General features: G+C 30.0%; 1 protein-coding gene across 1 annotated transcript in view; it reads right to left on the bottom strand.

Moving 5' to 3' along the window:
• Nucleotides 1-4,685: 4,685 nt before the first annotated feature.
• LOC113387815 overlaps nucleotides 4,686-14,271 on the bottom strand; it is a 60,958-nt gene continuing 51,372 nt past the window's right edge. The window contains exons 2-3 of the mRNA XM_026625194.1: nucleotides 13,749-13,999; nucleotides 4,686-4,834 (exon numbers count right to left, since the gene is read on the bottom strand). Of these exons, the coding sequence (XP_026480979.1) occupies nucleotides 4,686-4,834; nucleotides 13,749-13,980 (381 nt within the window). The 5' untranslated portion in view covers nucleotides 13,981-13,999. The remainder of the gene's footprint in view (nucleotides 4,835-13,748; nucleotides 14,000-14,271) is intronic.

Below are 14,271 nucleotides of genomic sequence, written 5' to 3'. Positions count from 1 at the left end.
TCTACTAAGTTGCATTAGTAAAATAATAGAAAAGGTCATTTATATCAGACTGTCCAACTTTTTAATTTCCAATAATATTATTCCCTATCACCAATATGGATTTAAAAATAATCACTCAACCATTCATCCCATATCCATCCTAATTCAGCAGTCAATTCTAAAATTTAATAGAAGAAGAAACACTGGGATGATCCTATTGGATATTGAGAAAGCCTTTGATACTGTTTGGTTGGACGGCCTCATTTACAAAATGATTAAATGGAACTTTCCTGTAGGACTTATAAAATTAACTAAAAGCTACTTGGAAAACAGATTTTTTCAAGTACACTTAAAAGATCAAATTTCTGCAACAAAATCCATTTCATCAGGAGTACCTCAAGGAAGTATTCTTGGACCAGTGCTATTTTCTATCTTTATATCAGATTTACCTACAGCTCCAAGTACCAATTTACTAACATTCGCAGACGACACTGTTATATACACATCCGCTAAGTCCGACAGAACTATCATAATCAGACTACAAGAACACCTGAATGCAATAATGGATTACGCTAATAGATGGAAAATTCGACTAAATATTCCCAAATCAGAAGCAATCTTATTCACTAAAAGAAGAAAATCACCTGTTCCTCAATCCTACATACACATAAACGGCAATAATATATTATGGAGAGACAATGTTAAGTATTTGGGCTTAGTAATGGATAGAAAACTCAATTTCAACGACCATATCAAATGCAAAATTAATCATGCTAATAGATTATTATATTTATTGTACCCCCTACTAAAATTTAGCAGCAATATTGATCTAAAGATTAAGAGAAGGCTTTATCTTGCAATGGTACGATCAACTTTAACCTATGGAGCCCCTGCGAGGTGTATGACCAATAAACAAAACATAAATAAATTACAAATTATACAAAATAAAGCATTGAGAATGATACTCGGAATAAAGAGGAACCCTATCAGTCATCATTATGTATCCAATCGCTATCTACACAACCGACTGAATATACCATTTATATATGAAATTATAAAAAAGCAAGCAAGGAAATTTTTTGAAAAATGCAAACTTAGTAATAACCCAACAATTACAGATATTGGATCTGTAACTCAAGATATGTTTTGGTACAACAATTACAACCTACCGACAGTCATTCTAAAATAAATAACACTATAAGACACCTTCAAAAATCAACAGTGTAATATGGTTTTTTGTGATTTTTTTTTTCATTATTTATTTAATTTATTTAATTTATACAATCAATAATCTTTCAAATAATATATATCAAAGAATTGTATTAGTATCAGATGATAGGTATACAAAATCTTATATACTCACTTTTTCTTTTATGTAATATAATATGGAACAAATAAATCTTTTCAAACAAACAAACAAACAAACTGCTTATAATTCATTTCAAAACAATGCTCTGATTCATAGTTTGTAGAACGTGTTCAAATATAGATTTATATATTTACTCAAGTGAATACATATATAATAAATGAAGTAGTCAACACGACGCTGACACATTTTCCATTGCACGTAATACAGTCATATTTACTGCAAGTAAATACAGTTGTGTACTGTTATTTTGCAAATAAATATGCGATAATATATGTATTTATGCAGAAGATGCAATGAGAAATTTATTCCCTCGCGTTAGCTTTATTAACATCAGTTTAAACCAAAAAATGAAAAAGAGAGGCTAATGAAAACTGCTGAAAGGTTTCCAGGCATACATCTAATTATTATAACAACAAAGTTAGGTGTTGTTGGAATGACTAGTTAAAGTAACAGATATTTCCAGATCATATTCAATGTGCTCTATGCTCATATTTAACTCCTCGTTAAAATTCAAAAATGAAAATTTCTATATATCTTTACCTTTCACAAGTTTCTGAACATTTTGACATGCCTTAGAAAAAAATTTATGTATTGGTGTGTGTGTGCGGCACAAATTTTCGTCGACGATTAACTGATTTGAATGATTGAAAAAACAATCGATTTATTGATGGAGAGACGTGCTGATTAGTTTATGGCAAAGGCAGGTCCAATCGTTTTGAGGATACGGGACAAAAAGTGCCAAAAACAGCCATTCAGTTTTTGAAAGAACGAAGCGAGCAATTTGAATGATTCAAGAAACATTTTATTTGTATTGACAAAATGCGGAACGGATTAAACTTTTGGAAAAATAATAAAAAAAATGTCCTTGGACACATGCACATTCAATTATCAGATATTTCATAGAGATTTTAATAATAAGTACAAATTTCATTTCCGTACCAATTTTGATCAGCAACGTTGCTGAAACTTCTCGTAGCAAATTTTTTTTTTTAAGAATAACATTTTTGAAAGAAATTTTCTTTAAAAAAATTATATTTTATATAATTATATTATAAATATATTTAACTATAAATTTTTGAAAAAAACTTATTTATTTGAAAAAAAGACTTTGAAAAAAATGTTTTTTTTCATCTTAAAATATTTTGTTCTGAACTTTTTTTGAAGCAATGGTACTGCTTTCGCTGCTTAGAGACAAAATATCGAAGCGCGTAAGCGCCGCATCGCCGTCTAACGGATAAGCATTGGTACGGAACCCATAGGAATGTAAATAAAATTATCTGATAAGTTTATGTGCATATGTCTAATGATCATTTTTGACCGCCAAATGGCATTTTTTTTACTTGTTTCACTAGATCTCCGAAACCTCTAGACCTGCCTTTATGACAATTTAATCAGTTGTTTATTTTGTCAATACAAGTAAAATGATTTTTGAATTATTAAAATCCGACACTCCGTTCTCTTAAAAACTGAGTTACCGTTTGTGGCACTTTTTGCTCGGTATCTGCGAAACGGCTAAACCTGTCTATGCCAAAAAACGAATCAGCACGTCTCCTTATCAACTGCAATCGAATAATGTTTGAATGATTGAAATCGGTTGAACCGTGTTCCCGAAATCGTCGACGAAAATTTGTATCCGCACGCACGCACACACACACGCATACACACATACATTCATTTTTTCTACAGTATGCTAAAATGTTCAGAAATCTCTGAAACGCAAAGATATATAAAAAATTTCATTTTCCATTTTTTTGCGGAAGGAAGCTCCAAGAAGTTAAAAAATTAAACATTTTCTCAAAATTTTAATTTTTGGTACAGAAAGTTCCAGCAATTTGATCTAAGGCACGATGCCATGCCCCGCTAGTTCTATTATAGTATAATATTACATATTTTCCATGCATTGTTTTATTCACATTACCATGTCGCGTTGTTACATGTAATTAAACGTCAATTCATATTATTGATTGAAAGAAACCTTTATGACACGAGCCGATTTGAGTTTTGTTTCCAAGTATTTATAAAACAAAAGCTACTCAATTCGAATAACCAGGAATTGAAATTCGATTACACGATGAAGGTTATTAGCATGCTTTGAAATAAGATATCAAGTAAAATCAGATTGTTTTTGGCGCCTGAGCGAAAAATTTCGCAATTTTTTTAGAAGTTTTCAGGCTGAGATATTTTTTGAAGTGAAGCTTCTTTAGGCGCGACATGGGTTTAAATCCATACAAATGCAACGAAAGACCGTTACGCCCAAACTGTTCGTCATTGTGGGTCGATTGTGATTAGTCGTCGTGTATGTGAATAGCGATCTGTCGTTGTATGCGTACAGGCATCAACGTTGTATGCGTACCGATATCAACAAGTAAATCGGCATAGATAAATATTTTAAAGTTACATCGTAGTACAAATCTTAATTTAATGAAAAATGCCTGAATCAGAAAAATATTTTACCCTGTTCCTTGATAATAATAAAACAAATTATAATAAAAAAAAATTAAACAACTAAACGTAAGTTTATTGAATACAAATTATTTCTATAATATTCGAAGTTTCTCTTAAAATGGAAAATATTTTTTAGGCAAAACAGATATTACAGCTGTTCAAAGAATGAGATTATATCGCCATCGCAAAAAAGTAAAAAAAATACAAGCAGCCAAAGAATGTATGTTAATTTTAATTACATGAAGTTCTTCAAACACAATTACATGATGAGTGAAGTTGCGAAAACAATATCTGTTTAGGCGTTGTTTAACATAATCCACTGTGTGAACGAATATTATAGAATTTATTATTCAGCAATTACTTCATTTCTCTAATGAAAGTTAATTTCTTAAATTATAATGACAAACCGATCATGTCATATTTGAACTATGACTTTAAATACATCATTGTTTTTATATATTATACATATTTTTAAGTTAATAAAAATATGTATTAATAAGAAATATATAATTTATAATTTATCATTATATAAATGTGTATAATGGTTGACACTAATAAATGTGTGCATCACGAGTATAACCATATTACTAATAAATATGATTCAAAATTGTTATATGATCTATTTATTTTTCCTTGAATACCATCTTGCACAGTAGCAAATAAGTTTTACTTCAATCGCCTGTGAATCTTATATATAACGCAGACATCTGTATAGGCTTCAAAAAGTATTAATTTTGATTTTGAAAACTATTGTTAAGTCTGTGTGGCATTATTTATGCATATATGTACATATATTATTAAAAATCATTAATAAATTCTAAAATTTGTAGATGATCTCTTTCCTAAGTACATTGTTGAATTTTGCTAATTCATAAAATAATATTACTAAATATTAACTCACGTGATCATTTGCTTCAAAGTTTATGTGCTGACGCCTTCGTCCAATATCATCCCGACTTGGTTGTTCAAAGTTCGAAATATCAACATCTGCAAATCCTGGTTCCACATAAGAATACGATGATGTAGGCGGAACTTTATAAACTATTTTGGAATAAAAAGAAAGGAATATTATTCATCTATTCGTAAACAAACACAGTAAATATTATTTCAGGCTTATATCAAACTTATACATTAAAGTATTCAAATTTAAATTATTTGGTTGGTAATTCTAACATCGTTTGATTACAAAATGAACTGAAATTAAAAACATTTTTTTATCTGTTTAAAACACTAATTAACCTACAGTCAAGTATCAATTTAGGCTATGAAAGACAATAAAAATATTTTTTTTGTCAAACGAGCTCATATAAATTTTGTGATGTATTATTCTCAACACCACTTTCAATCTAACATCAACTGCTTCCTGAAATATCTCCAAATTACTACATACTAAAGATGGGCCTATAATATCCGAAGCCAGATCGGTTAGGATTTGACTCCGCTTCAGAGAGGAGTTATATCCACTTAACAACTCCACAACTCCGACAACTTTGAAACATAATACTCGGCCCAAATGTGTTCTCTAGTGTGTTGTTCTAGGGATTTATAAAGACTTTGGAAATAGTTCAAACATTTTTGTTCATTTTATTATAATAATTACTATTTTATGCATTTCAATATGCATACAACTCTCAAATTGACAAAAAACTTGAGAATTAAAATCAATTTTGTAATTATTTTTGAAGAGAAGAATTCTTTGAATGTGTTTATTTTTATATGAAAATAATGCAGTGAACCTTATATATGAAATAAGAACAAATCTTTGTGTATAATATTTTTCACAAAATATTAATACCACACATTCTTTTATTATTTCTTTTTCAAGAATTAATTATACATCAGGTAGTTTGATAAGCATACTATTACTTTTACACAATTATAAAATCATAATTGTGTAAAAGTTATAATACGATACTAAATATTTTTTAGCTGGTTATTTACCATTGAAAGAGCTCATTTACGAACAAACATTATCGTATACAGAATATAGAATACAAAATAGCATTATTTTGAGACATTATATACCTGGAAAGTCTTAACAATGGCTGTGAGACGAGAAAAAGACCACTTTTTTCGACCCAAATCTTTGCATTAGTAAAAAATCTGAAGCAAATATCTACATATGTTAACAGATTTAGTATCAATTTAGGGAAGTCGGATATGACAAATCCTGTGAGACAACTCCACTCGGATTCTCTCTGAGGTAGGAGTTGTATCGGAGTGATAACTCCGGAGTAAGTTACCATCTCTACTACATACCTTTTGATTTATACTTGACTGTTAGTTAATTATGACACATAAATGTCACATCAATAATGAATAAATTCTTTTGGCAAATGCAATGTGACTTAATCCAATAAGTAGAGCATGCTACGAATTCTATTTTTAATCTAAATATAGAGACGGATAGCCCTCTTAGCAGTCCGCCAATAAGTAGAGTAAGCATTACGCAACTATAATCTAATTATTAAATGAACAACATAGTCTACGACGTCGAGACATGGCAATTAGTGCCATCGAATAGAATTAGATTGGATATTACAAATAAAAGCGTCTGTTAAAATATTCAAATTACGAAAAATCTTTAAAACAGGAAAAGTAGTATCACTGCAAATGTTGTTGTATGAATCAAAACACAAAAACATATTAAAAATCATGAAAAAGCGCGACATTATACACATAAGGGAGTGGTAATACATAAAGAATGTTTTTTTAACACGGCGAACGTTTAAATTTGTTTAAATCTACGCAGTTTCCATAGAAACTAACCCCGTATTCGTATTTGTTGATGACAGATGTTTAAATGCAGATTTTGTGAATGTTATTATCTATTAACACTTTCCACTCGGGAGTCTGGCTGCTCGACGGTGCGCTGCGCTCGGTATATTATTGCTATACATATCTCTCAACTCGGATTTTTTTTTGTATCGGATTTTTTCAAAATGTGGTAATATTGCTATATATATATAGGTGTGTGTGTATGTATGCACAATATGCATATGTGGCGGCATCCGAGTGGCCTTGTCATAACATTTTTCTGTTATGCGGTCCCTTAATCACTTAGATTTAATCACTGACTAGATTCACTTATTAATAATTATAGTAAAAAAAACAAATCAAATATCTAATAAAGTCGTACCTATTTGAGAAATGTGAATTAGTATTTTATTTTTTTGTTTTGTTCGTGTTTATTAGTATTTTTATTCGTAGTTACTATATATTTTTAAAGTGATAACAATCAAAATATTTTTATAAGCAAATCAGATTTCACTGTAGTAATAATTGCTACAGATATATTATAGGTTGCCATTCAACTAATCAAGAAGAATATGTACGTCAGCAATGCCATAAAAAATCAGTTATTGATACACAAGAATTATTACAATAACTAATGTTGACGTAAGTTTACGCTTGTTTTGAAAAGTAACATATGCAGAATGTAATATTAACGATGAATAAAAATAAAACCATATTTAATATAAAAATACGAAAAAGAATGGATTTGTTCTTTAGAATCTGTTCGAATACACTTACAATACTCAAATCTGAAGATGATATCTTTGACGAGATAGCATATGAATACAATAAAACTCATAATCAACCGCTTTTATATTATCTTAAGTTACCAGTGTTAATGAATTGTTTATTATTTGTAAAAACAAAGACAAAAAATGGAATAAAAATAATGGTTCAAACGACTTTCAACCCACAAGACATTCAACAGCATGAAATGTTACAAAATTCATTCATCGGCAATTACTTAACTTCTCTAATGAAGATTCAAGTCTTTTAAATTCCAATTGCAATAAGATAAAATCCTTTCTTGCTGGAGATTTCAATGTCAAGTTTCATCCGGAAGAATCTCGAACATTAATTGATTTTTTAGACGATAAACCAAATTTTATAAAGAATAATTCTGCGAGATATGACACCAGTATTGATGCAATTTTTTCAAAAAATAGACAATTTGCTGACTGAATTTATGTCTTTTGCTTCAGTTATCGCAAACCAATCATATTACAATAGGTTGGGGAAAAAGAAATCAATTTTTTCGCTAGATGGCTGTTCAATAGATTTCTACTAAAGTATCATTCAAACTCAACATAAATCAGATTTATGCTCGTTACAAAGGTGACATTTCGCAGTAAAAAAATCTTTTTCTGTTTCTTGTTTAGTGAATTCAGTTGTGAGTCACAGGGTGTTCAAATGGAAGTGAACAAAGAGAAAATTCGGTACATTTTACAGTTTTTCTTTGACGAAGGCGAAAATGCAAGCCAGGCGGCTAAAATTATGGATGATGTTCATGGTTCCTATACTGAAACCGCCAATTATGTGCAATTTTGGTTTCGTAGATTTCGTGCAGTAATTTTTGGTGTTAGAGATGTACCTCACACAGATAAACCAGTCGTCGAAAATGTGGGTAAAATCAGAGAAATGATCGAAGTTGATCCAAAAGTCTATTTTTTTTATTCGGAAGAGCTCGCAATCTTTGTGTAAAAAATCAAATATGAATTCAAAAATCAATTTTATTCATAAAAAATAGTCAGACAAAATTTTAGACCATTCTGGTATGTTTTTGCATTTTTTCTTTCTTAGTCATCATTTTAAGATGCAGAACGATTTAGTGCGTCGAAAGCATTAAAATAATATTAAACTATATCCCAGATAAAATTTGTTATTAAATATTACTATTGTAGATAAGGTTCTGCAATTACAGAGCATTGTAATGCAATTTTCTTAAATTTTTGTTTACTTCCCAGAACGTTGCCATTGACTCATATCGTATATCTGAGATTCATAATGAACGCGTTGCGAAATAAAATACTGTATACAAGGTCATAACTAAAACTAGTTGGTTTGGTATTTAGCCTTGAGGCAAGTTACATGAACTTCCCGATATGTGTAATTAATCGACTTAATCAATAAAAAATAAATTAATTTATGAGTGATTATAAGTATTCCGAGTGGATTTATTACACATCATTGCAAACGAACGATCGAACACATTAACTCGGAGTATTTTCTAAAAGCCAATTTTCAAAAATCAATAATTTTTATAATTGAACCAGTTTCCGTAGGACTTTAATGGTTTACTATTTTCAAGACCAAGTACACTATCGTTATACCAACTAAATCATCTAATTTTATTTTTAACAAACGTCAAAAAAACTACTTATTTTCTCAAACTTTGATGAATTTTTAAAATTAAACTACTTGTCGTAAAGCCGAAATATTTCAGTATGTTCTATAAGACCATGATATATCGCCAAAAAAGTTCCATGAAAATCGGCTTAAATTTTTTTTGAACAGTTGATTACAAGAAAACGGCTCGGTAGATTTTCACCTAAAACTAATCAGTATCATTCTCAACTAATATCTTTCGAACAGTTTTTGATTTTTCAAAATCGGTTCGGTAGTATGAGCTTAAATGTGGACGAAAGGTTTTACACTTTTTTTCCAAATTACAAAGAAACGGCTCGGCCGATCGTCGCACAAAACTGAGAAACGATAATTCTCATCGAGATACATCAAATGCTTTTTAAATATCTGAAATCGGTTCAGGCGTTTTTGAGCAAACGTCGATGAAAGTTCTAATTTTGACAAATGTCAAAAAGACCATTCTAATTTTTGCAAACTTTGATGAATTTTTAAAGCTAAACCAGTTGTCGTAGGGCCGTAATATTTTAGTATGATCTAGAAAACTATGGTATTTACCGTCAAAAAAATAATCATAAAAATCGTCGAATTTTTTATCTTAAAAACTTTATTACAAGAAAACGGCCCGGCCAATCTCTACCAAAAACTAATCAGCACGATTCCCAACCAATATCTTTCGAACGGTTTTTGAATTTTCAAAATCGATTCAGAATTGCGGGCTAAAACGTAGACAAAAATTTTTCACTTTTCTGACAAACAATAGTCCTCATCGAAATACATCGAATAGCTTTTAAATTTTTGAAATCGGCCCAGCCGTTTTCGAGAAAACGTCGATTTACGGCAAAAAATCTGTTCACATACACACACACACACTTTTTCCAAATTTAATCTCATTCGATTCAGAATGGCTTGAAACGTCGAGAAAACATAAAATAAGGATTTTTTTACGAAAACATAAACTTCTCCTTCGGGAAGTTAATAAAATATATTTTTTATGAAACTTAAATTGTTAAACAAATGTTGTTTTATCTTTTAATTTATTTCTACATTTATTTGTATTTTCGTTATTATGATGGTGACTTACAAAAGACCATGCTACAATTTGTGAAGTACAAAAAATGTTTGAAAATAATAATATATTAAAATCGTACTTTTCATAGATCGCAAAATATAATTTTGTATCAATATATACATTTTAATTCTACTTTCATGCTATTGCAGATTTTATTATTAGTCAGTTATAAACAATGCAGGAACTAATTTCGCATTCGTTTCCGATATGGTTTGAGTCGACTTGACAACTAAATTGCATATGATATTGTAATATGCAAAGGTTTAGCATTACTAACAATGTGTAATTGTTTTTGTCATTGTTCTATTATCGTTTTTATTGTCCATACATATTTATTTATAATAAAATAAGATACTCAAGATATATAGAAAAATGTACAGAATATCAATTACTGGAAATGGAATTAGCTACAAAAGTATTACTATGTTAAATATATGTTGAATATGATAATTACTATGTGATATATTATGTATTTAGTTAATGCAAGTAATATAAATGTATTTTTGAAATAAAACTTTTGAAGTAAATCTTCTTTAGGCGCCACTACGGTGTAAATCTGTACAAATGCAAGGGATAAGTCGAATGCCAATGATTCGCTCTCGATGATATCATTTCTATACGGGTCGATTGTGATTGGTCGTCGTTTCGCTTGAGTATAATTTCTTTGATTGTATAGTGAAAGTAATAAATCAAATGAAAAATCTTACGTGTAAGAAATGTAAGTTGATTGCAGTATTTTGTATTCTTCGTGGTTACTATATATTTTTGAGCCTTTTGTTATTAAAATGAAAATTATTTTTATGGGCAAGACAGATATTACAGCTGCTCAAATAATGAGACTGTATCGCGAGCGAAATAGTAAAAAAAAATAAGCAGTCAATGAATGTATGTTAATTTTATTTACATGAAGCTCTTTAAACACAATTACATGATGAGTAAAATTGTGAAAACAATATTTTTAGGCATTGTTTTAATTGTTTAAAATTAATATGTTAATAATTCTCTGCATTTTTATAGATATTAAAAAATATAAAAGCAGTATATCTTTATTCTATCATGCCGAATATATATCTTTTTCAGAATTATATCTCAGACACTTTTGGAAGTTTAGAGGAAGTCTACATATTTTTCGATCATGAAGGCTATTAAGTATTACAAAGCTGTATATTTTCATAAATAATGTATCTGTGTATCTTTTATATACAGATATACTCCATAATGAATATCTATGCAGTTTATTTATTGATAGTGTTAATGAAATTATTCAAGATTGTTATAAGTCCATTTATCTAATAAAGGTTCAAGTCCTAAATGCTAATTACAATGACAAACCGATTATGTCTGAAGTGAGACTTTAATTACATTATTATTTTCAAATTTTATAAAATTTTTTAATGATATTATAAATATATAATTAATATTTTTTACTATATAAATATGTATAATGGTTGACATTAAAAAATGTGTGCATTACGAGCGTTACCATATTACTAATATGGTAGGTAATAAACATTATTCAAAATTGTTATATGATGTATTTAATTTACTTAAATGCCATCTCGTTCAATAGCAAAAAAGTTTCATTTCAATCACGTGTGTACCTTACGCACTCTCTTTTTTTGTTTTTCTTAGTTTTACAGCTACCAGAATTATTACATGTTCTATAAGCTGTATATTGGGCTCTGTTTGTTATTGAAAACAGTTCTTACAATTTGAGATATAGATTTTTCATAGTCAATACTAAACGTGGACAATTATTCATGGATAATAGTCGACAAAAAATGACTAAAACTTATTGTTAGTGAAAATCATGGATATTGGTTTATGGAAAATGTCTTTCTAATTTACAGCAAACAAATATATTCGCTTGAAAACATATTGCTGTTCATATTTCCTGGTGAAAACCGATGTTATTACTGTTTGACATCAGGCAGTCCGAGGCTGATATCAAACCTAACACTCTGGGATCGTTCAAGTATTACGTAAGCAGATTTATTACAATTGTACCCCTTGTCAGCAAAAGTAAGCAAAGCTCTTACCCCCTACACCCATGCTTTCGTAAACATTTTTCAATGTAAAAAAATAAAAATACTACCTATGACGTAATCATCATCTAGACTCCCCTGCCCCCCATGTCAACCCAAAATAAGCATATCAACAACCCCCCGCCCCCTATAGTGCTTACGTAATACTTGAACGGCCCCTATTCCATTAAAATTCCACAACATAAACGACTAATTCACAAAATCCAATATACCACAGTGTAATAATTTTTCTGCTGATAACAAAGTTCAAATTTATTGTTATAGAATTATTGCTACAATTTATCTTTTAAAATAGTTCCAGAAATATTTAAATCTATATTATTTTCTTGTTAACTTCCCGAAGGAGAAGTTTATGTTTTCATCAAAAAATCCGATTCGCTAATTTTATGTTTTCTCGACGTTTCAAGCCATTCTGAATCGAATAAGACCAAATTTGGAAAAAGTATGTGTGTGTGTGTGTGTGTGTATATGTGAACAGATTTTTTGCCGTAAATCGACGTTTTCTCGAAAACGGCTGGGCCGATTTCAAAAATTTAAAAGCCATTTGATGTATCTCGACGAGGACTATTGTTTTGTGGAACGATCGGCCGAGACGTTTCTTTATAAATAGCAGAAAAGTGAAAAAAATTTCGTGCACGTTTTAGCCCGCAATTCTGAATTATTATGAAAATTCCGATGATAATAATGAATTATTATTCCGATTATTATGAAAATTCAAAAACCTTTCCAAAGGTATTTATTGAGAATCGTGCTGATTAGTTTTTGGTAAAGATCGGCCGGGCCGTTTTCTTGTAATAAAGTGTTAACAAATTTTTTTCGACGATTTTTATTATTATTTTTTTGACGGTAGATACTATAGTCTTCTAGATCATACTAAAATATTACGGCTTTACGACAATTAATTTAACTTTGAAAATTCGTCAAAGTTTTCAAAAATTGGTATCGTTTTTTTGGCATTTGTGAAAATTAGACTTTTCATCGACGTTTTCTCAAAAACGCCTGAACCGATTTCAGAAATTTAAGTTTGTCAGTTTTGTGCGACGATCTGCCAAGCCGTTTCTTTGTAATTTGAAAAAAAGTGTTAAACTTTTCGTCCACATTTAAGCTCATCCTACCCAACCGATTTTAAAAAATCAAAAAAAGATATTAGTTGGGAATGGTTCTGATTAATTTTAGGTGAAAATCTACCGAGCCGTTTTCTTGTAATGAACTGTTGAAAAAAAAATTTAAGCCAATTTTCATGGAAATTTTTTTGGCGATATACATCATGGTTTTATAGAACTTACTGTAATATTACGGCCTTACGACAAGTAGTTTAATTTTAAAAATTCGTCAAACTTTGCTAAAATTATTATCGTTTTTTTTAAAGTAGGATTGATGAAGTATATTATTTACACATTTTTTTGATTAAGTCGATTATTTACACATATCGGGAAGTTCATGTAACTTGCCTAAAGGCTAAATACGAAACTAACTAGAAAAAAATCCTTAAAATTATCTTGACTTGATTTCAATAGCAACTTAGTTCGTGAAAAGCAAATTTTTTGATAGCTTCAACTAACAATTAGGCAGCTCCAAACTCTGATAATCTTATAAAATTTCCATCTCCTGATTGATTATAATTATGTATAATGATTTTATTATAATGCAATTTTTTTTCATTTTTATTACTATTACTCACTTTTTGGTCGTCCTATTCCCCCAGTGGGTCTGACAAATCGCACCGAATCTCTGCCCTCTGCCCGGTTCGGTGCTATAAGATTTGCAGATTGGCTCAGTTCCGAGTTGTCCAGAGGCTGCGACGGATCCGGCGTCGGAACGTACTGCGTCTGGTAGTGGTAGAGGGCAAACAGACCCACCAGGAGCACCGCCGCCACTGCGAACAAGGTCAGACGTTTGCGGCGAACTGACATGTCGCTCGAGATTCGATGGCTGGAAAAAGTAAAAATAAACAAAGGTGAAATATAGTTTATTGCGCCAATAATATAATGATATTGAGAAAGGGTTCAAGAAGAAGAATGCATTTCGTTTGTTCGAAAAAGTTTCCATCATTGCATTGAGTCAGTATCCTACATTAAGATGATCTGTAGACCACATTGCGTTTAAAGAATCAAAAATAAGTTTTCATGTTCTTTTTTTCATAATTATTACTTGTATACAAAATGATAACTTTTTGAAGTAAAACTTCTATAGGCGCGACTAGG

This window comes from Ctenocephalides felis, unplaced genomic scaffold (assembly GCF_003426905.1).
Source record: "Ctenocephalides felis isolate EL2017-DRISC unplaced genomic scaffold, ASM342690v1 CF-g0.4_SCAFFOLD_00845, whole genome shotgun sequence".
NCBI classification, from domain to species: Eukaryota; Metazoa; Arthropoda; class Insecta; order Siphonaptera; family Pulicidae; genus Ctenocephalides; species Ctenocephalides felis.
The sequence above is the reverse complement of the archived record's forward strand: the minus strand, read 5'-3'. Positions and strand labels throughout refer to the sequence as shown.